The sequence below is a fragment of the Macaca mulatta genome, chromosome 14 (genome assembly GCF_049350105.2).
Source record: "Macaca mulatta isolate MMU2019108-1 chromosome 14, T2T-MMU8v2.0, whole genome shotgun sequence".
Lineage (NCBI taxonomy): Eukaryota > Metazoa > Chordata > Mammalia > Primates > Cercopithecidae > Macaca > Macaca mulatta.
Genome location: NC_133419.1, coordinates 50,260,443 through 50,281,834, shown reverse-complemented (window position 1 = coordinate 50,281,834; position 21,392 = coordinate 50,260,443). Strand labels below are relative to the sequence as shown.

The 21,392-nt window shown below is 45.7% G+C and overlaps 1 protein-coding gene across 6 annotated transcripts in view; it reads left to right on the top strand.

Moving 5' to 3' along the window:
* Positions 1 to 21,392, top strand: part of INSC (INSC spindle orientation adaptor protein) — a 132,349-nt gene that overhangs the window by 81,440 nt on the left and 29,517 nt on the right. For 4 of the 6 annotated variants that reach the window (XM_077964851.1, XM_001092074.5, XM_015114805.3 and 1 more), the window contains one exon: positions 8,793 to 8,918. The exons of the other annotated variants lie outside the window; for them this stretch is intronic. In XM_077964851.1, the coding sequence (XP_077820977.1) occupies positions 8,793 to 8,918 (126 nt within the window). The remainder of the gene's footprint in view (positions 1 to 8,792; positions 8,919 to 21,392) is intronic. 6 annotated transcript variants of the gene reach the window in all.

Sequence of the window (21,392 nt, the reverse complement as noted above, 5' to 3'; positions counted from 1 at the left end):
ACTCAATTCTGTATTCTTCTTTATTGCTTTCCAGACACCCCCCCACCTGTGGTGTCTAAAAAGAGTAGCAGGCACTGTCTCAGCACTTACCATATTCTATTTTGTTATGTATTTTAAGCTGTGTGCTTTTCAAGGACAGAAATATCTGAATCATCTCTGTGTCCTTGGTGCCTCGTGCAATCCCTGCACAAAGTGGGTACTCAAAGAGTTTGTTGAATGAGAAAGTTACAAATTCACAGATCCAAAATCTTTGAGAGTTGGGAGGGAATTGAAGTTCATTCGACCTTCAACTTCAGTAGGAGTTTCTGAAGGGCTGTTGAGTATCCAGTGGGTCATCCTGTATCCAGAAACAGGTTCACTGGGCATGGAGTATTTTAAATAGACCCCCTTATTTCCCTTCTCTCATGTCCCCAGTTCTAATGCAAGTTCTCAGGGTACTACACTCTGAGATATACAAAGCTAGTATGGTACTCTCTAATAACATTTATACTCAGACTAGATTCATATGTATTGGAAAAGAATTCACATATGTTTGACTCTGTTATATTTCTGACACTACACCGACAGGGTCTCATGTAATTGTCATGATTCTGTGAGGAGGGTAGTATTAACATTTTGTACAAATGAAGACACTGAAGAACAGAGAGATTAAATAAATTGCTGAAGAGCATATAACTATCAAGTTGAATTGCAGGTATTCAAATTGTGAGCTTTGATTCGGAAGGATTCATTGCACTTAAATCATATGCCTGGGAGTAGGTCTAGGATTTGTGAGGCCAGAATCTTATAGAATTACTGGGGCCTTACTTAAGTAAAAGATTATAGAATTCCGAATTCCAAATTATTTAGAAAAGTGAGTTATTTAGAATGAGAAAATAATTCAAGAATATTTCTGGAAGGCAATTTTTTATTTTTTAACCACTTTTTAAAAATTATTATACTTTAAGTTCTAGGGTACATGTGCACAACGTGCAGGTTTGTTACATATGTATACATGTGCCGTGTTAGTTTGCTGCACCCATTAACTTGTCATTTACATTAGGCGTGCCGCCTAATGCTATTCCTCCACCCTCCCCCCTCCCCCCTCTCCCCACCCCATGATAGGCCCCAGTGTGTGATGTTCCCTGCCCTGTGTCCAAGTGCTCTCATTTTTCAATTCCCACCTATGAGTGAGAACATGCAGTGTTTGGTTTTTTGTCCTTGCAATAGTTTGCTCACAATATTGGTTTCGAGCTTCATCCATGTTGCTACAAAGGACATGAACTCATCATTTTTTATGGCTGCATAGTATTCCATGGTATGTATGTGCCACATTTTCTTAATCCAGTCTATCATTGATGGACATTTGGGTTGGTTCCAAGTCTTTTCTATTGTGAATAGTGCTGCAATAAACATACATGTGCATGTGTCTTTATAGTAGCATGATTTATAATCCTTTGGGTATATACCCAGTAATGGGATCACTGGGTCAAATGGTATTTCTAGTTCTAGATCCTTGATGAATCGCCACACTGTCTTCTGGAAGGCAATTCCATACTAGGTTGGTTTGCAGGAATTCACCTACATGAGAAAGTGATGCTAACCACATTAATATATCCCACCAAACTAAAACAAAGCATGCCTCTCACACTCAGCTTCACGGCTGGATCTGAAAAATGCCTGCAGCCACTCCAGTACTACATTAGAAGAAGACTGAATCAAAAAGGATGGTGGTTTTCGTTAATTACAATGGGAGTTGTAATTCATTAGCTTCATGGTTAACTTGCCCCTGAACTCGGCGTCAAGACACTTAGAGCAAATATAGGCAACTGGTAGCCCTAGGACCTCAGAAAGGTCTTTTGTTTCTGGTTTCCATTCTTTTTCACTTGAAATATGACATCACCGTTGGAGACAGAACCAGCGATCTAATTGGTAGCAAAGTTATGTCCTTCAATAGACTTAAGATGCTAGTCACAGGAAGATGCCCCAGCAACAGTGGTTCCCAGTGCCTACTCTGTATTGCAATCCCTCAGAGAGTTTGTGGAAAACCCAGATACTTGTGCCATATCCAAGATTCCCTGGGGTCCTTGGGTAAGACCTGAGAATCTTCATTTTAACAAGCTCTACAAGTAGTTCTAAAGCATGGCCAGACTCAAAATCACTGATCTAAGCCTGTAAAGCAATCTTAATAGTAGAGCAGCATAAATCCTCATCAACTCTCGTGAGTGGAGAAGTGAGTTATATGTAATAGCAATAGCTAACATTTGAGTGTTGCTGTGTTTTGTCTTTAATGCATTACATACTTCCTTTCTTTTAAATCACAAAACCATCCTATGAAGAAGGTACCATGTTGTTACCATCAATAGTTGAGGAAATGGTTTAAGGAGCTTATTCAGGATCATACAGCTGACAAGGGGTCAAGACAGAATTGAACCCCAGTCTCAGCCTCTTTAATTTTAATTCAGAGTTCATGGTCCTAAACACCACAGTGGTGACTTCTGGTTCAATCCTTGACCCTTCAGGTCCTTGAGCCAAAGTGTGACTCAGGAGTTCTCAATCCTGGATACACAATCGAACTCTTAGAGAGCTTTAAAATTTTTCGGATTCTGATTTAATTGGTCTGGAGTAGGTCCTGGGATGAATATTTTAGCTTTCCAAGTGATTCTACTGTGCTATGTGGGTTGAGGATCTCTACTCTCTTTTGGGAGTCATTTAAATGTATTTAACCTGAAGAGCTTGTAGTGGTGTTGGGGCAAAGGGGATGAAGGAGATAGCATTGGATCTGTTTTCTCCAAGGATTCTGTGACTCAAACATTTAACTTAGTCAAGAGGGTTGACTGTAGATTTTTGTCTTGGTGCTGTTGGGGAACAGCGAACAGCTCCAACCTCTGAGCTGAAACTGACTTAATGTTAGTTTGATGATTAACTCCAAACAGTAAGTAGCTGAATTTCTTTTGGAACAATTACCATTTTTCCCATTCAAAATGAGTTGCAAACACATGCTGGGTTTGGGTTCTCTGTGTGGATCTGAGGTAGTCTGGGTGGGATAAGGACTTCTTCTGAATGGCGCATGGAGTCTGAAGAGATTTTATGTTTTGTAAAGAATGGGCCTTAGAAATTTCCTGGGAAGGAAACTTTGCTTGACAGTAGCTCTGAAGCTCTGGGTGTTCTGTTTCAGGACCTGAGCACTCAAGGTCTGTTTCCATGTGCCGCTTGATATAGACAGCTCCTACCACCTGCCAGAATTTGAGCTTCACGTTCAGGAAAGCAGAGAGGAGACATGTATTTGGTTGTAAGCCAAGATAATGTTTGGCCTCCTGCAGATTTAGTCTCCTGTCAGGACCAGGCCTTAACTCCAGTTAAACATTAATCCCAAACATTTCCAGTGGTAGAAACAGGGGAAAAGGCCTGGGTTGGGATGAGAGGGCAGCTCTCATCCCAGCTCTACTGCTAGCTCACTGAAGGAAGTTGGCCAGACCACTGGGGATTAACTCCTCCTTGGTACCTTTGTGGCCTGAGGATGCTGGACTGTATATTTAAGACACCTTCCAAATCTACCATGCTGCCTGGCTTTCCCAGTGTTTTCATGGGAAAAGTAAGGTTGCAATTTTACTTTTATCCTATTCCTTTTTAAAACAGAAGGCTAAGGTGAACTATTTGCCACGTTTAGTCATCACTTCCTACATTTCTGTCCACAGGCTTCTCAGCTGTTCCATCACCTCCTCAGCTACTCAGGGATCTCCCATGCCCCTAGCACTCCTCTGGGCTCTCAAGAGCCATGACCAGGAGTTGTTTAAAGATTTGGAATGATCATTTGATTATTTACATGGGCCACACCCTCCAGAGCCTGCCAAGAGAATACTTGAGTCTTACTGAATATTAACAACAACGATAATAATTACTATTTATTGGTGGCTTCCTATGTGTCTAGGCCCTGTGCAGGGACTTTCACACAGTTGTTGTATCTTGTCTACATGACCCCTCTGAGAAGTGTATCAGTGACCCTGTTTTACAGGTTAGAACTCCAGGACTCACAGTGGTTGAATACCTTGAGCAGTCGACACTTGAAACTAAATTTGTCCAGCTCTAGAGTCAGTGCAATTTCCATTTCAGCAGCTCAGTTGGTTAAAATCTAGAGTCTTTCCCTTTCCAGGCAAAACCCTGCTACAACAAATCTGTCTCCCTCCTAATCAGTATTTCCTCTTTTTCTGCTCCTGGTCCACTGCACAGTAATCAGCTTGCTTGCTCTGGGTATGAGGCTGGTGGAGGTCAAAACTGGGAGGCATTGGCAGGAGCTGGGGACAAATGGGAGAATATGAGCTTTCTGAAGCCAAAAGTGATCAACTCTGATGATGATGGTTGTGATGACAACTGTAGTAGCAGTAGTAAAATAAATTTAGTTTTATAGCGCTCACTTTGTGCCAGATAATGTTTTAAGGGCTTTATACAAATAACGTATTTTAACCTCCCAATGATCCTCTGTGGTAGGCAGGATCTACCCCCATTTTCCAGGTGAGGGAGCTAAGACAGTGAAAAGGTCCAAAGCTAGTAAGTGACTGAACTGGAATTTGAACCTGGCTGTTTGGCAGCAAAGACTACGCATCTCGTTACTGTTCTGAACTGCTTCTCAGCAGCCCCTCCTCTTCCTCTTCCTCCCACCTCTCCTTCCCACTCTCTTCCTTTCTCCCATCAACCTTCCATGCCCATTGTTTACTCAAGCATGATGCTATACTTTCTATTCACCATCTCATCTGATTCTCCAACAGTCTTTTGATTTGTCATAATTATAATTCCCATTTTGAACATGAAGAAACAGAGTTTCAGAAAGAATATAAATAATGTATTCAAGGTCACACATATGAAAGCAGAGCTGGGATTTTTTTTTTTTTTTTTTTTTTTTTGAGATGGAGTCTTGCTCTGTGCCCCAGGCTGGAGTGCAGTAGCGAGATCTCGGCTCACTGCAAGCTCCGCCCCGCTGGGTTCACGCCATTCTCCTGCCTCAGCCTCCCGAGTAGCTGGGACTACAGGCGCCCGCCACCTCGCCCGGCTAATTTTCTTGTATTTTTAGTAGAGACGGGGTTTCACCGTGTTAGCCAGGATGGTCTCGATCTCCTGACCTCGTGATCCGCCCGTCTCGGCTTCCCAAAGTGCTGGGATTACAGGCTTGAGCCACCGCGCCCGGCCGCAGAGCTGGGATTTTAACCAGGTCTACAGATTCCAAAATCTTAATCTCAACCTTCTGATATTTCAGGTCTAAAGGATGAAGTAACAGAGTGTTGAAGCAGAGAAAAAGATTCAAGGAGGACTTCCATCTTTCCAGCTCATCTTTTCATCTATTTTTCTGGGCTGGAAAAGGGAGTCCTTCCTGAATCTTCTCTCTAGGAGAAGATGGGAGACTAATTCCTCCTATAGAATTACTGTGTTTGGGTTTCCAGTTCTGACAGTGATGCAGGAGCTGGAAGTCCCTGGCATGCCCTGCACAGCATCCTCACCTTGGATGCTCAGTAGATGTACCCAGTGTTGTGACAGTGTGGGGCAGTGACCTAGTGGCCTTCCTCATCCACCTCTTTGCTGCCTGCTGTTTTGTTTGTTTGGGTCCTTCATCTATCTTAGCTGCCTCTGGGAGAAAACATGGGCAACCTGTCTGAGGCTTGTCCTCTCAGCTTCTTGGGTTCCTCTGAAGGCTAAAGAATAAGCCCAGACCTCTCTGTGATGATGGTGGCAAACTCCATCCCTTCCCCTGTGCAGGGCACAGAAAACTCCTCTGGGCTTCATCAAAATTATCCCCCCCCCACCACCAATAGCTCCTCTGTTATTCCTTCCAGCACCAGCCCACACACCCCATAAGTGATCTCTTCCCACTTTATGACAGCTCATCCCAAATCTCTCTGAATAATTCATACTGTTATGTGGCTGGGCTTTGAGCCCAGAGCTTTCTATAAAATTAAACAAGCTTTAGCCAACAATGTGATTCTGCTAGCTCAGGCCATTCCCAGCTTCACTCCAGGATGAGTACTGCACTTGGTTCTTGAATGGGGGCTCCAGAGTGGTCCTCAAGACCAATCCATCTTATTTCCTCTGTGGCCTCCTTCCTTCTCTCTCCTCCCACATATCCTAGCCCTCAGGGCCTCCTTCATGAGGAGGTGAGACATTCTTCTAACCAGGAAGCCTCACATAGCCTGACCCTTATACACTCTCCAGAACCAGGTTCTAGGCCTTTCCACATGCACTAACTCAATTGCACCCCCAACAGCTCAGATATATAACTATCATAGCCCATTTTTAGCCAAACTTAACCAGCAGGAAAGCCAGGATTTGGACCAGAATCTCCTTCTTTCGGATCCAGGAATTTCCCCCTCCCTCTCCTGGTAGCTAAAAGTGCTAAGAAGGCCGTTTTTCACAGGCTTGAGAAAGAGGTAATGAGAATCCAGTGCAAATGCATGCAGAGGCTTAAATATAGTTGTGCTGGGCTTGGTGCCTCCTGAGCCAAAGGAGGGCTGCCACATTCATCCTGGCTCAGGCCTCATGCGCGTTCTTTGGCACTGTTTCTTCATTGTCTGCTTCAGATGTAAATGTCTATCAATCAGTCATCTCTCTCTCTCTCATCTATCTACATATATGGAGAAATAATAGTTATACAATATGTATGTTTAAATATAAGCACACATATATAAAAATATATATCCATATATATGAATGTATATTTACATCTGGAGGAAGGCTAGAAATGACCAGCAGGGCTGGCTGAGGTGAGCTTAGGAGTTCCATTTCTTTTCTTCTCATTCTAAAGAGTAACTTGGTTTTGCTTCAGTGACTCTCTGAGGTCTGTATGTAGAATCCTCTTGCAGATGTCCCAGGAACTATGGGAAAGTAGGAAGGCAGGAGTAAAGGTTATGGAACGAGGAATCAGACGGGTAAGTGTCTGTCTCATGCCAGACATTTTTATTGAAGTAATTATGTGCACTTAAAATCAGAGTGGTTCTGTCTTGACCCTTCTACAACTCCCTACCCTCCAAGCACGCTAGGGCTTCTGCTCTGTGTTCTTTTAACCCTGCACCCCCAACCACATGTCATTGCCCCTCTACCCAGCTTTATACCAACTTTTAAAATCATCTGCCTTCTCTATGAGACCATGAGTTTATTAAGGATGGGACTGAAGCAGTCTTGCTCAGTGTCCAGCGTGATGTCTGGCTTATAATAAACCATTAACATTTGTGAATGCGTGAATGAATGTACTAGCCCTAAGTTATGCCCTTTCACACCAAAAGAAATGAGGGGAATTCAACCACCCCAAAGAGAAGTAGGAATATATAAGTTGTGATCACTATTAGTTGATTATAAAATGTCAGAAATTATGAACTGCTCCAGAGTTGGGTATCTTCATCTTGACCCCTGAAGTGACCAGCAACAAAACTCTTAGAATGAAAAGGGCCCACGAGCCTATCATTGTGGGACGGAGAGGGAGGGAAGATCTGGGATTGAGCTAATTTGGTGACCCTGTGCTGGGCTGCTTCTTCCAATTGTCCATTCATTGTTTTATCAGCCATTCACTGCTGCATCCTCAGCATACATGGAACTGAGCCTGGCACATAGTAGGTGCTTTTGTTGTCAGAATTCTCAAAAACCTGACAGAGGATGGTCTTTTGCTGAACTTGCCTTCTTCCTGTAACATTTTGCTTAGTTTTGGGAACTGGTACAAGGAGGTTAGTTAGACCCAGGAGTGATGAGGTTAAAGGCTAGTGCCCCGAGGGACCCAGTTCAGATCAGTTGCTCATGCATTCTTTACTGCTGCCAACCCTAGGCACCCTGCCAGCCTTCAGGGAGGGAAAGAGGGAGAGATCTGGGCAAGGCTAGATGTGGGATATCCAATTCCTGCCACTCTAAATGCCCCAGTTAGTGTTGCCACTGGTTTGCTTGGCACCTTGATTAGTCACTCTAGTCATCTCTTGGCTCACTTTGCTCCCAGAGCTAAGGTTGGCTCCAGTGATTATTATGAGTAAGTCTGACTAGTTAGCAGGGCACCTGGACAATGAGCTCTGCACTCCTAGATTCTTGCCTGATGGTAGACACTTTACTGGAAAGAAGTTTCCATAAACAGCTCTCACAAAGGGAAAAGGACATATTCACCACACTCAAGAGCTGAGATGATTGTTTTTGAAAGGGTTGTACACACACACACACAAACAGGAGTAAAGGAGTGAAAATGAAAATGATGATGTGAATATAGGCTGAATTATTTTACCCATCTGGACTTCAGTTTTTTCAATCAAAAAATGGGAGGAAATGGTAGTGCTAATATAAATGAAACCTTTTTTTTGCCTGCTTCCCACAGCAGTTGGAAGGATCCGAGGAATAGCCTGGTGACTGTTAGCAGAGGGAGATCTAGTCAGTTCCTCCCACCTGCCTCAGTTGGTTTTTAGGACCTGCTTCCTGTGACTCCAGGCCTGCTCTATGGGGGGTTGCTCCAAGGGAGTTGCCAGATGTTTGGGAACCCTGTTGAAGGGTTCTGATCGCCAGCCCTAGCAAATATGCCTGCCTTGGCCCCTGGCTCCCGAGCCCCAGAAACATTTATGGTATCCAATCTCCAGCTTGGACTATAAAGGGTAACATTATTTCTGGAACCAGCATTTCTGGGTAGCATACATGTGAACATGTGAGCGTAAGTGTGTTAAGTGTGTGCGGGGCGGGGATTGCTGGAGGCAGGGAGGACCCGAAAGCATATCTGGCAAATCAGGGATGTCACTTATTCTTGAGTTAGCCCCAGACAAGGTCACACAGTAATAACATGATGTGATATTTCTTTCTTTTGGCAGGAGGGTGGGGTCGTAGCACTCTTCAAGATTTGCCGGCAGGACACTTTCCGGTGCTTATACCCCCAGGCGCTCCGCACACTGGCCTCCATCTGCTGCGTGGAAGAGGGTGTCCACCAGCTGGAGAAGGTAAGGACAGCTGGCTGGGTGGTGCCTGAGCTCCTCAAGCCAAGTAGGGGTGAGGGCTAGGCCTCATGGTAGCCATCTGTTCCTTTTCATGGAGCAAATGCCCTGAGTAGTCCTTTTCCCAGGCACCATTTGGATAGGGCTGCTGGGACCTGGACTATGGGAGCTGGCGAAGAGGTGAAGGAGATGGGGACTGAGGAGCCTGAGCAGGAAAGGCAGGGCTCAAAGGGACACTCAGCACTTCCTAGGTGGGGTGACACCTGGGGAGACTGCTGTGGGTGGAACATGGTAGAAGGCAGGCAAGTCAGAGGTGGTGCTGGGGTTCAGGGTGGTTGATTCTTCACCCACAGCAGGCCTCCTGAAGATGGAAGAGGATCCAGATCCTGGGGGCATAGAGTGGGCAAGAGCAGGGCAGCACTGGGTACCTGGGAGAGCAAGTGGGACTCCTCTTCACTAAAGACCAGTGGGCTTGGGTGAGGGAGGTGGAAGCCCCAGTCCAAGTGCTCGCTGGGCCAAGATGGCATGGGAGTAGGGTGGGGTTAGAGAAGGAAGGCGGTGATCAGACAGGCCCTAGTGCCTCTGCTCAAGCCTGATCTATGGTGACATAACTAATTCCAGCCACCCCTGACCCCTTCCCTGGTTGTGGGGCTGAGGCTGCTCCTCTACTTAGACATGTGTGAGTCTGAGCTTGTGGATACGCTCTTGGGGACTCCAGCCAGGAGGGCTGGGTGGCAGGGGCTGAAATCTGGGGTTTCCCAACCAAGTTTCCAGGAAAGATGCTGAAAATTCTTATAGAGAAGTGGAAAGGCCTGGTGTGTCCTGGTACTATGGTGGTACCTGCAGGATTTGGGGGAGGATCTGAGTCTGTTCATGTGAGCTGGTCTAAATGGGGACAGGGGCCAGCAAACTGCTATCTGTCCTCTGCCTCCATGTCCCACAGTCTAGTCCTGGCAGCCCAAATAACTCTACCCTACCCTCAGTTTCTTCACTTTGGTCTGGACTCCTAGACAAATGGTCATCTTACTTTTTACCCTGCCTCCTTCCAAATCTACTCAGATTATCGGGACAGGGTCATAGAATCATGAACTTAGAGATGCTCTTAGCTAAGGATGGAATGTGGATAGGGAACCTGCTCATTTTACAGATGACAAGGCTACAGGTCAGAATAGGGAAGTAATTTGCCGAAGGTAACAGAGCAAGATAGTAGAGGAGCTAGTGCCAGCTTTTTAGACAGAGTGCCCTCTTCCCACTGGGTTGGAAGTTTTCACATCTAGTTGCTATAAGCACTAGATTTGAAGGTGAGAAATCCATGCTTACTCCTTCATTGTGCTACTCATTGGGTAGCGAGGCTCTGAGGAGAGAAGTGACTAACTCAAGGTCATATATCTACTAAATGAGAGAACCAAAAGCCAAATCCAAGTCTCATAAGACTGAAACCAATTACAGTGCCCTGTCTGATTGTGTGAGCACAGACATGCTATGCGTGTGCTCTCTTATATGGCAAAATAGAGGAATGGGGAGGGTGATGAGAGAGAGAGGGAGAGACAGATGGTGGACTTGATAAAGGAAATACATTGAGCATCCTCAACTTCAGGTTCGGAATAATTCCCTCCCTTCTCCTATAAAACTTGTCCTTCCTTGGATAGTGTACAAACAACCAAATGGGCTTTGTTTCTCACCTTTCCTGTCTGGTTGGCAGGGAAAATGGGAGGATAAGATAGAAGGAGCTTGGGATCACCAGCTCTCCGAAAGCAGCAGATTGTATGGCTTTAGTGAGCTTGCAGTGCAGAAGGAAGTTTTCAATTCAGGGAAGAAAAACAACAGGGTTTTTCGTTTGTTTGTTTAGAGCTGAAAACATGTGCAGCTGGGACAGCTGGAGGCATTTTTCCTTTCACCTATCTGATGCTGCTCAAATGCCAGAGTGCTTTAATGTGTCTTTCCCAGTACAGATGGCCCAGGTCCTAGCCTGGGATTCAGACCCTGCCCAGTTGAGCAAAAGGAGAAAGAGATGCTCATAGTCTGGGGGGTTACTACGTGCCAGGTGCTGAGCTAGTCCATTACATATGTCCTTTCATTAATGCACCAGAAACTTGTGAGGTGAGCACTATTAGTATCTCCATCTTAAAGATAAGGAAATGGAATCCCAGGCAGTTTAAGTGACTTGCCTAAATAACATAGTAAGTATTGGAGCCAGAATTTGGACCCACATCTGCCATAGTCCAACACCCAGTGTGTGTCACGACCTTGCTAGTTTAATGGTTACTCTGAGAGCACTGAAAAGGTCCCTGCAGCTTAATCCCAGACCATCTTGCTGTTCCTGGCCAAGGTGCTAACCCCTCACATCCCCAACTGGCATAGGGGATAGTAGCTTACCTGGACATTTCTCCCCTCCAGGACAGATTGCTTATAATACACAGACTCTCATGAAATATTTCCTCTGTGCCAGGCACTGAAGAGGAATAAGACTTACCCTGGCAAGGGCCCCTGAGTGATCAGAAATAACAACTACATTGTATGGCAGTTGTAGAGCTTGCAAAGTGACCCCGCATGGATTCTAATTTCATTTGATGCTTGCTTCAGATTTGAAAGTGTCCCCACAGTATGGATGAGAAAACTGACATCCAGAGAGGTGAAATGACTTCTTGTGTGAAATCATACATTATGTAATTCATTCATTCTGCAAATATTTACTATCTGCTATTTGCCAGGCACTGTTTTAGGCGCTGGGAGTATAACAGTGAACAAAACAGACAAAACTCCTTGTCTTCATGGAGCTTACATTCTAGTCTAGAAGATAGCAAGTTATGGTCCATGGGCTAAATTCAGCCTGCTATCTGCCTTGTCTGGCCCATGAGCTAAGAATGATTTGTTTTTTCATTTTTAAATGGTTGGAAAAAAACAGAAGAATAAAATTTTGTGTCCCATGAAAACTTATGTGAAATTCGAAGTTCAGCCCATAGTTTTATTAGAACACAGCTACACTCTTTTGTTTGGGTGTTCTCTATCTGCTTTCATACCAAAACAGCAGAACTGAATAGTTGCAACAGAGAGCATATAGTCTGGAAAGCCAAAAATATTTTCTTTGTGGCCATCTGTAGAAAATCCTTGCCAAGCCCAGTTCTAGCAGGTAAGGAGGATGTCATGACCATGATGAGAGGAACAATAACTAACATATATCAAATACTTGCTTTGGGCAAGCACTTTGCTAAGCCCCTCCTTTCATCAAGTCATTTATTCTCTGCCATCCTGTTATATCCCCACTGCTTACAGAAGAAAGGGAGACTCAGAGACACGAAGCAACTTGCTCAAGTGCACACAGCTAAAAAATGGCCCAGGCAGTAATGTAATTCCAGCTTTGCTGGGCGAGAGCCAGCCTGGGCTGTTAACCATTTTGCAGACCCAGGACTCAAAATCTGATATTGTGAGGCCACTGTCCATGCTCTTTTCCTCCATATCATGTTGCTTCCAAAGTTGTGAGAAGTTCTAGAGACACCTGTGAGGGCCTTAATCTCCCCCACTCTCCACCTATGTGCCCTCCCTGGGTCCTGTCCATGCTTGCCACCCTCTGTGACCTGGGCTGCTCAGCCCTGCCCACAGAGGCTCTGGTGAGGTTGGCCATTGTCAGTGTTGAGGATGGAAGATGGTGAAGACCAGGCACAGGCTGGATTGTAGAAACCACAGAGTGACAGGTGAGTGAAGGTGGAATGGGGAAGTGTGGTTCCCTGGGGCTCTTGCCAGCCACCCACTCACTGGGCATGGTTCATGGCCTAATTAGATCACATCAAAGTTCCAGCCTTCCCCTCCTGATTTACTGGCCTGGCCTTCTCACTGAGGTTTGCTTAATTAATTGGCAGTGGGAAACGTGCTGGATTTGGTGAAATTCATCTCTGTTGTGTGGCTTCCGCCTCCTTTCCTTCAACCTTGAAGAGGTTCATTAAATCCTGCACAGTCTCCAGCGGAGTTGTGGGTCTAGACAGGTCACTGCATCCATCCCAGTTACTGCTGTGTCATGCCTGAGCCTTGCCCGGTTTGGGGGACTTGTGTGGTCATAGATTCAGTCATGGTCTCATTCACTTACTCACAGGAAGTCACTTCATCTCTGCTGCTTCATTCCTTCTGTTTGCCAGTCAGTCATTCACTTACTTTTAAACTCACTCAAATTCCAGTGCTTTAGGACGGTGAGGCAGGAGCATTGCATGAAGCCAGACTCGCCTGGGCAATATAGCTAGACACTGCTTCTTAAAAAAATAAGTAAAATAAAATAAAATAAAATAATAAGTAAACTTACTCACTCATTTGTTCTCTCACGAAGTCCACCATTAATTCACTCTGCGAATTCCTTTTATCACTGAAGCAGCCTATTACAGTGGGGAGACCGGGAACTAGAGTCAGGCAATCCTGGGTTTGAGCAGATTTTTCTCACTGTGAGCTTGGATATGTTATCCTGGGAGACTTTCTTAGCACAGTTTCTTGATCAGTAAAATGAGCCTATAAAATCTTCCTCATGTATAGTAATATGATGCTTGGCACAGAGTAGGCAGTGAATAAATGGTGGCTACTGTGATTGTGGCAGGTACAATGCTAATCACTGTGACTCTGAAAATGAATGGAAGGTTAGGGTCTGGTGGGGAAGGGAGGGCTGGCATGTGGGAGAGGGGCTGGCCTGGTCAAAGTTGCAGTGAAGTGCACACATGGAGAAGCTGGGTGTGGTGGGGGGATGAGTCCTCACAGCCTTTCCCTTTAACAGACGAGGAAACTGAGACTCGGAGACTGTGTTTCCTCAGTCGTGAATGTAGAGCTTGGATGCAAACCCAAGTCTGGCTGATTCTAAACTCCTGCTCTTTCCTCTGCTACCTGGGGAGAGCTGGTCCTTCTGAGGCAAGGACTGCAGAGGGATGACTCCCTGGGAGCTGAGTTCTCTGTGTTGGCCTGGGCAGGGGCCAGACATGGACACCCACCAAGCAGGGATGGAGGCAAGATGCCAACACACAGCAAAGGCCTCTCCACGAGTGTCTGACAGGCCTTTTGAGGCCCCATTCTTTCTTTTCAGAGCTGTCACGTGGAGGTCTGGTTCATCCGGGCTGCAGCCTCCCCACATCCTAAGCTTCAGGACATCTGTCCTTCCTTCCCTGTGTCCTCATCTGACATCACTCCTCCTTCCCAACCCCTGTGCTGGGCTCTGGAGAAAAGACAGGCTCCCTGCCTCCCAGGATAGCTGATGGGGAGAGGCCCGGCAGGACGGACAGTGGTAAGGGCTGTCCCGTGGCCATCAGAGGCTATAGGCAGGAGGCCCCACCTCTGGTGGGGTTGCCAGTGTAGGCAGCACCAAAGAGGCAATGAAGCTGGTCCCAGAAAGGCCAGGGAGGAGCTCCCAGGCAAGCCGGAGGAAAGCAGTCTTAACAAGGGCAGGGGCAGAGGGGACGCCACAGCAGGGAGCCACCCCATGGGGCTCCAAGTGTTTCAGGGTCTCTGTGTTCAGTGAATTGGGGGAGCCCCAAGGAGGAGGCAGTAGTCTCTGGACCTCACTTGGAAGAAGACTTGAGGGAGAAAATGAGGGCCAAGGGGGGAGTAAGGGCCCCAGAGCCACACAGTCCAGCAAGAGCAGATGAACCCAACCTGGTAAGGGTGGACTGCTCACGGTGGCCTTCTGGAGGACTGGAGCTGGCAAGGTGAACTACCATTACCAAGTGGGAGGATTGCAGGGTTTGGGGAAGGCTGAAGAGAGGTGAGGGAGCAAGTCACTTCTCCTGTCTGAACCCCAGCCTCATCTTCTGTAAAATGGGACTAGCACCTTACCACCTCCTTTATAGGTCTGCTACGGTGATGCAATGAAACAATATGGGTGGGTCTTGCAGCAATGATGCCTGCATGGAGAAAGCACTCTGCCTATGTTTGTTTCCTTTTCCTCCTCCCATGCCCATTTGTTTCCACTTTTTCAGGTTGGTCTGGGGAAAACTTCACATTGCCCCCAAAGGACCTGGTTGTTGGGGATTTTGCAATGACTATGGCAGGGTGCCAGATGCTCTGAGTGGTGAAAGGGAAGGTCAGGGCACTGCTGGTTCAGGGATTGTGGTTGGATGGGGCCAGGTCAGGATGGGGTTAGAGGGGGCTGCAGACTAGAGCTGGACTGGGGACTATGGTCTGGATGAGGGGCTGGAGATGTTAGGGATAGGAAGCTACACGTCTATGGCCATAAGGCGTGGGGGGCACTGAAAGCCCAAGGCTCAGACAACCTGCAGGACAGTTCTGGTCATTGTCTTTTCCAGCCTTAAGACCAGAGATGGCCTCACTTTCAAAAGCGCATCCTTTTATTCTCACCCCTCCCTTTTGTTTTATTTTTTCAAATAACGAGTTAGTTCACCCTGTGCTGGAGCCAAGGGGGGAGTTTAATGAAAATCAATACAGAAATTAAAGATGAGGGGAGAGCGGGGAGGAGGGCTCAATTTCAAGTCCAAGAAGAAAATCACCAAGGGCAAGAGCTGGAAAAACTGCTGCCTGTCTCCATTCAGCTCCCTCACGCCCCACCCTTATTTCCTGGGGCAGCTTCTTGGCATCAATAGGCCCTGACAGCTGAGGTGCTGGGCTGAATGAGAGATGAAGACAGAGAGGCCTAGACTGAGCTCTTGAAGTCCCAGAGGCCCTGGGCAGGAGGGAGTGGGCTGCAAGGGGGGGTGGTGCGGAGGCTCTGTGGCCCCAGCTGCTGTTTTACAAGAGTCTCTCTCCACTCTCTGCTCCCTGTATGATTGCAGATGGTCAGAAACAGCTATTTTTTGCAAAAAATGAATAAAAAATTCAAGCAAGCAAAACACCCTCGCTTTAATCAGTTTTTCTCACCATTATGCCCATTTGCTTTTCACAGTCATTTTGTAAGGAGGGCAGGGAGAGATGGTCACCTCCATCTTATTTACAGAAGAGCAAATTGAAGCTGGAAAGGATAGAGATACTGGGAGGGACAGAGGCTAGACTGAGAACCCTGCGTTTTTGCTCCTAATCCTAAGTGCGCCCCCTGGTCCCATTAGGTGAATGATGTCATAGTGTGCAGAACCCAAGGCAAAGCTACTATCTTGCTAGAGTTGGTTCTAATATATAAGCCAGGCTGGATAGAGACAGAGGGGCTGTGAATGCAAGGCAAAAAAATCTGCTTAATCTGTCTTGCAATCCTGTCTTTACCTCGGAGTAGCTTTTAGAGAGAGGGAGAAAGAGAATGCCTCTGAATGAAGGTTGCAGGTGCCTCTTCACCCCTCTTTGGCACTCAACCTATCTAGGATTATCAGCTTCCTCCACTCCTCACCCCCAAACACTAGCCTTCAACTCCCATGGGAATGGGCTAAGGCTTTGCAGAGAGCCCCAGGGTCCCAGGTTAGCTGTCTGTGCTGTGACTCTGGCTGACAGGCAGAAAGGAATTGGGGCTGGCACTGTCACTGCCACTCTCCCCAGCCTTGCAAGGGGGCAGGGCCCATGACCGAGCCTTCCCAGAGGGATTGTGGCTTGTTCACTTTCGACATGCCAAAGCTCCTGTCTGTCTGTCTTGATGGCTGCGGTGGGGGCTTTTAAGGAGGCCAGGATGCAAAGAGGCAGGAACTAAATCAGCCACACTGCCCCACCGGCCCTCTTCCCTTCTAACAAAGATCTAGGCTGAGATTATGGGCCAGTACTTTCCAGACTGAAGGAAGGCCTTGCTGGCTCGGGGACTGTGCCTTTCCTGCCAGGTCCAACCTGAGTTTGGAGAAGGGATGGGGCTGCCAGGCAGTCCGGATGCCTAAGTGCAACAGTGGGTTTGCAGGAGCAGGCTCCGTCCGCGGAGGCTCGGTGGGACCCCATGTGCTGTGCAACAGCGACCCCTGGTGGATAAGAATACCAGTGGCAGCTCCATCAGGCTGCCTGGGGTAGGCTTCTCCTGGGGCTGTTGAGGCTGCTGGTCTCTGGGCTCCAGGACCAACAATCAAGGCCAGTGTGTGGGGCGGAGTGAGTGGGGAAGTAGGGGAGGTTTACAAATTCATTTTTTTTCCTATGTGGACACCCAATTGAGCCAGCACCGTTTATTGAAAAGACTATACTTTCCACACTGAATTGAAGTGATACCTTTTTCTTTTTTAAAAAAATAGTGATATATGCATGAGTCTGTTTCTGGATTTTTTTTCTGTTCCATTAGCCCTTTTGTTCGTCTTGTGCCAATAGAGCACTGGGCCTCTATAGTCTAATACATTTTTCTATTTGGTAACATAAATTTACCAACTTTGTTCTTCTTTAAGATTATCTTGGTAATTCTTAATTTCTTTGCAGTTTTATATACACTTTAGAATCAGCTTGTCAATGTCCACAAAAATACCTGCTGAAATGTTGATTGAGATTTTTAAAAATTTAAATTTTTGGAAATGGACGTCATTTTTTTTTTTTTTTTTTTTTTGGAGACGGAGTCTCACTCTGTCACCCAGGCTGGAGTGCGGTGGCATGATTCTGGCTCACTGCAACCTCTGCCTCCCGGGTTCATGCGATTCTCCTGCTTCAGCCTCCCAAGTAGCTAGGATTACAGGTGTGTGCCACCATGCCCAGCTAATTTTGTATTTTCAGTAGAGATGGGATTTCACCGTGTTAGCCAGACTGATCTTGAACTCCTGACCTCATGTAATCCGCCCACCTCAGCCTCCCTGACCTCAGGTGATCCGCCCACCACAGCCTCCCAAAGTACTGGAATTACAGGCATGAGTCACTGTGCCCCACCAGAAATGGACATCTTAAACAATGTAGAATATCCTAATCAATGAACAAAGTACATATCTCTACTTCATACAAACTGTCTTTAATTTCTCTCAGCAATGTTTTGAGTTTTTAGTGCTGGCATCTTGCACATCTTTTTTAGATTTATTTCTAGTTATGATTTCATGCAAATGTAAATGGTGTTTTTTAATTTTTATTTTATGTTGTTGCTGATACATAAAAAATACAAATTTGATATTGTATCCAGTAATATTACTTGCTATATTTACTTACTGTTTTTAATAGTGTATAGATTCATTAGGGTTTTCTATGTACACAATTATGTCATCTGTAAATAATGACAGTTTTGCTTCTCCTTTTTCAATCCTTCTATTTTTGCATTTCTTGTCTGATTGCATTGGGCAGTATGGTTTTAAATGAGAGCAGTGATAATGGATATCTTTATCTTGTTACTGATTTCAGGTAAAAAGCTATCAATATTTAATTTATTATTTTATTATTAAGTATGATACCGTTATTATTTTAAGGATTAAAAATGAGGCTCATAGAAGGTGGATAACTTGCTCATTTCATCAAGTCAGCAAGGAGCCCAGGCTTTTCTTGCTCTGAAGGTTGTGCAACTTCCTGGTATTATAGATATCTCTGAAACAGTGCTGCTCGACTCAGGATGTCCATGAGAGTTACTTGAGGAGTTTTACAAACTAATGATACCCCCAGCACTTTAGGAGATCGAGGCGGGCAGATCACTGCACTCCAACCTGGGCGACAGAGTGAGACCTTGTCTCAAAAAAACAAAAACAAAAATAAAAGCTTAATGATACCAAGACTGCACCACAGACCAATTAAATTCAAATTTCTGGTGGTAAAGTCTGGGTATATGTGTCTTTAAAACTGTCCTAGATGATTCTAATTATCTAAGAACCAGGCTGAGGACCACTGATCTAGAAGCAGATTGGGTACAATTCAGATCCCAGCTGCGCCCAGTAGTGCTTTGCTGAAAACTTGGTATGTTCTTATCAGCACATGCCTAGTAACCCTAGCCCGAAGAGAAATCCACCCCCAAAGCACCTTCAGAGCATCTGTTTGAAAATCAGCTATAGGGAAAATCATCTGCTTAATAGGGAAATTATTTACTCTATATACTCTTAAGTTATTCAATCCATAATTGCTTTCCTCCTTAATAACTCATCCCCGCTTTCTCTGCCTATACATCTCTTTCTCTCTCTACGTCACTGACTTGCCTGCCAAACTGGTTGTATAATCCCTTTCATTCATTGTTCCATTCCATATTACACATTAATATTTGTGTTTTTCCATTTAGCTTTTAACTAAAGATTCTTGTTTGACATAGCAAAAGAAGTTGAGTGCTGGGATATATTAGTTTGGAGGAGGATAATATTATCATCCTGAAGACCTATTTTAGCTTCGGTAGCTTTCTATGGAGCTCTCAGCTCTACCACCACTCCGTAAAACAAACACCCCATTGTATAAAGGGAGTCTTTAATTAATCCCTTAGACTGTTACAGACGTCATCCTGAACCTTGTCCCTATCTGGTGTACAGTCCACATTAGCATTCTGCCTCTGACCCATGGGTTTATTTATTCCATGAAATGCTTTGCCCTTTCCCTTGGGCTGTCTCTTATCTTTGCCTCCTTGGACATGACCCTTGCTCCCCTTTCTGATTATAACTGAATTTGCCCTCTAACTATACCCTGGACAAACAGGTCCATCCTGCCTAGACCAATGAGCAGGATTCCAGTCACTTTGTGATTCCCACTCATCTTGTATCTTCCTGCAGTCTTTAGGTGTCTGGAAGGACAGAAAGAAACAGAAAATTTGGATGTCTCTAGGTCACTCTCCTGCTCCTATGGCTGAGTTTTCAGTGCATTCCCATGATTCTGTTTAATTGTTACAATCCAGCAACCAACTGTACCTCCTTTTCCTTAAAATTAGACACATAAAACAAAAAAAAAAACCTCCCTAAAAATCAAAACTAAGAAAAGCAGACTAGCACCAGTGTTATATAATGGGCCTTTGTATATTAGCCTGTGTCCTTTAGATATTTGCCTAAAAACCACCACTGGTGCTTTTCCAATAATCAGTAGGAGAATATTGCCCATAAACCGGATATGATGCTTACTGTACACTTTGGGTTCTTTAACTGCAAGTGTTCTGCTATGGTTTGATTGTGTCCCCCAAGGTTTATATGCGGGAAACAACTCTGTTTCCAACCCAGTGCAACTCTGTTGAGAGCCGGGACCTTTAAGAGGTGATTAGGTCATGAGGGCTCTGTGCCCGTGAATAGATTAACGCTATTATTTTGGGAGTGGGTTAGATATCTTGGGTGTGGGCTCTTGATAAAAAGAGGAGTTCGGTTTTATGGCCCCCAATCCTTTTATGCAAGATCTCTTGCCCTTCTACCTTCCACTACAGAATGACACAGCAAGTGGGCTCCTGAAACTTGGACTTCACAGCCTCTAGAACTGTAAGAAGTCAGTCTCAGGTATATTTCATTATAGCAGCATAAAATAGACTAAGACAATTTCCATGCTCTTCCTCCCACTCCCTGGGAAGAATCTCAGCATTTGCCAGCCCCTTCTGTATCCAGACTCCAGGTGCATCAGCTCTGCTGCCCAGATGATGACCAGGCCAGGCCATCCTCATCACCACTTGCATGCCCGCCCATGAGGAAAGTCTGGCTTCAGGCCCAGGCCCATTCCATTCCATGTAAAAGCTAATTATCTATAAGTGCTTCCAGCAGCAATTTCTTTAGGGATGTGAAAGTGCTTTGATTAGATTGTTCTCTTGGCATCATTAAGTTTACAACAAGGGATGGGAAGTGGGTGATTTGGGGATGGAGACTTTCCTAAAGTGGGACTTGTGTTTGGGGTTGCTGGCCTCAGGGTGGGCTACTTCTGGGCCCATCATGGGAACTAACCTGGCCCTTTCACCAGCTTCTCCTCTTCTCCCCAGAGGCCCCAATGAGGGAGGCATGGGACAATGAGTGAGGAGGCCAGAATTGGAGTCCTGGCCCTGGCATTAACTTGCCATGTGGCCTGGGTAGTCTCGTCTCCTCCCTGGGCCTCCATTTCCTCATCATTCAGCCCATACTTCATCAGCAAACTGCTGTGTGTTACGCTTAAGCTGGATGCTGAGAACCTAGAGAGAATTTGGTATAGGAGCTGCCCTGAGGGCTCAAATCTACTTGGGGAATATGCATGTAACCGGATGAGACCATCTAACTTGATAGGTGTTCTAGCTGAGGTCAGACCACAGTGATGTGGCAATGGGGAGAACAGAGATGACCTCTTCTGGGTGAGGCAGGTGCATGCATGTTCGCAGAAGTGACATTTGACCAGATCTGAGAGGGGAGCAAGGAGGGAAAACAGGGAAAATGACCGCTTCAGCTTTAAGTGAATTGGGTTTGAGGTGCTGTGGAATATCCAGGCAAATTATGTTTGGAATTAAATATAAAATGATAAGATAGCAGTTTGGAATGTAGATGTGGATCTCAGAAAAGAGGGCTAGGTTTGGGGGTCACTGTAGGGAGTCACTGAGGCAACTTGTGTTTGGGGGCCTTTGTCTGATATGGAGTAAACAGGTCTGGCTGCAAAACCTGTTATATGCCAGTTGAGATGAATGCAAAGGAGGAGAGGCCAACAGAGCAAATGGTAAAAAGTGGTGAGCTAGGGAGGAGCCCAAAATGTGGCATCATAAAGTCTCAGCAGGAGATCAGGGCAAGATGGAGAGAACTGAAT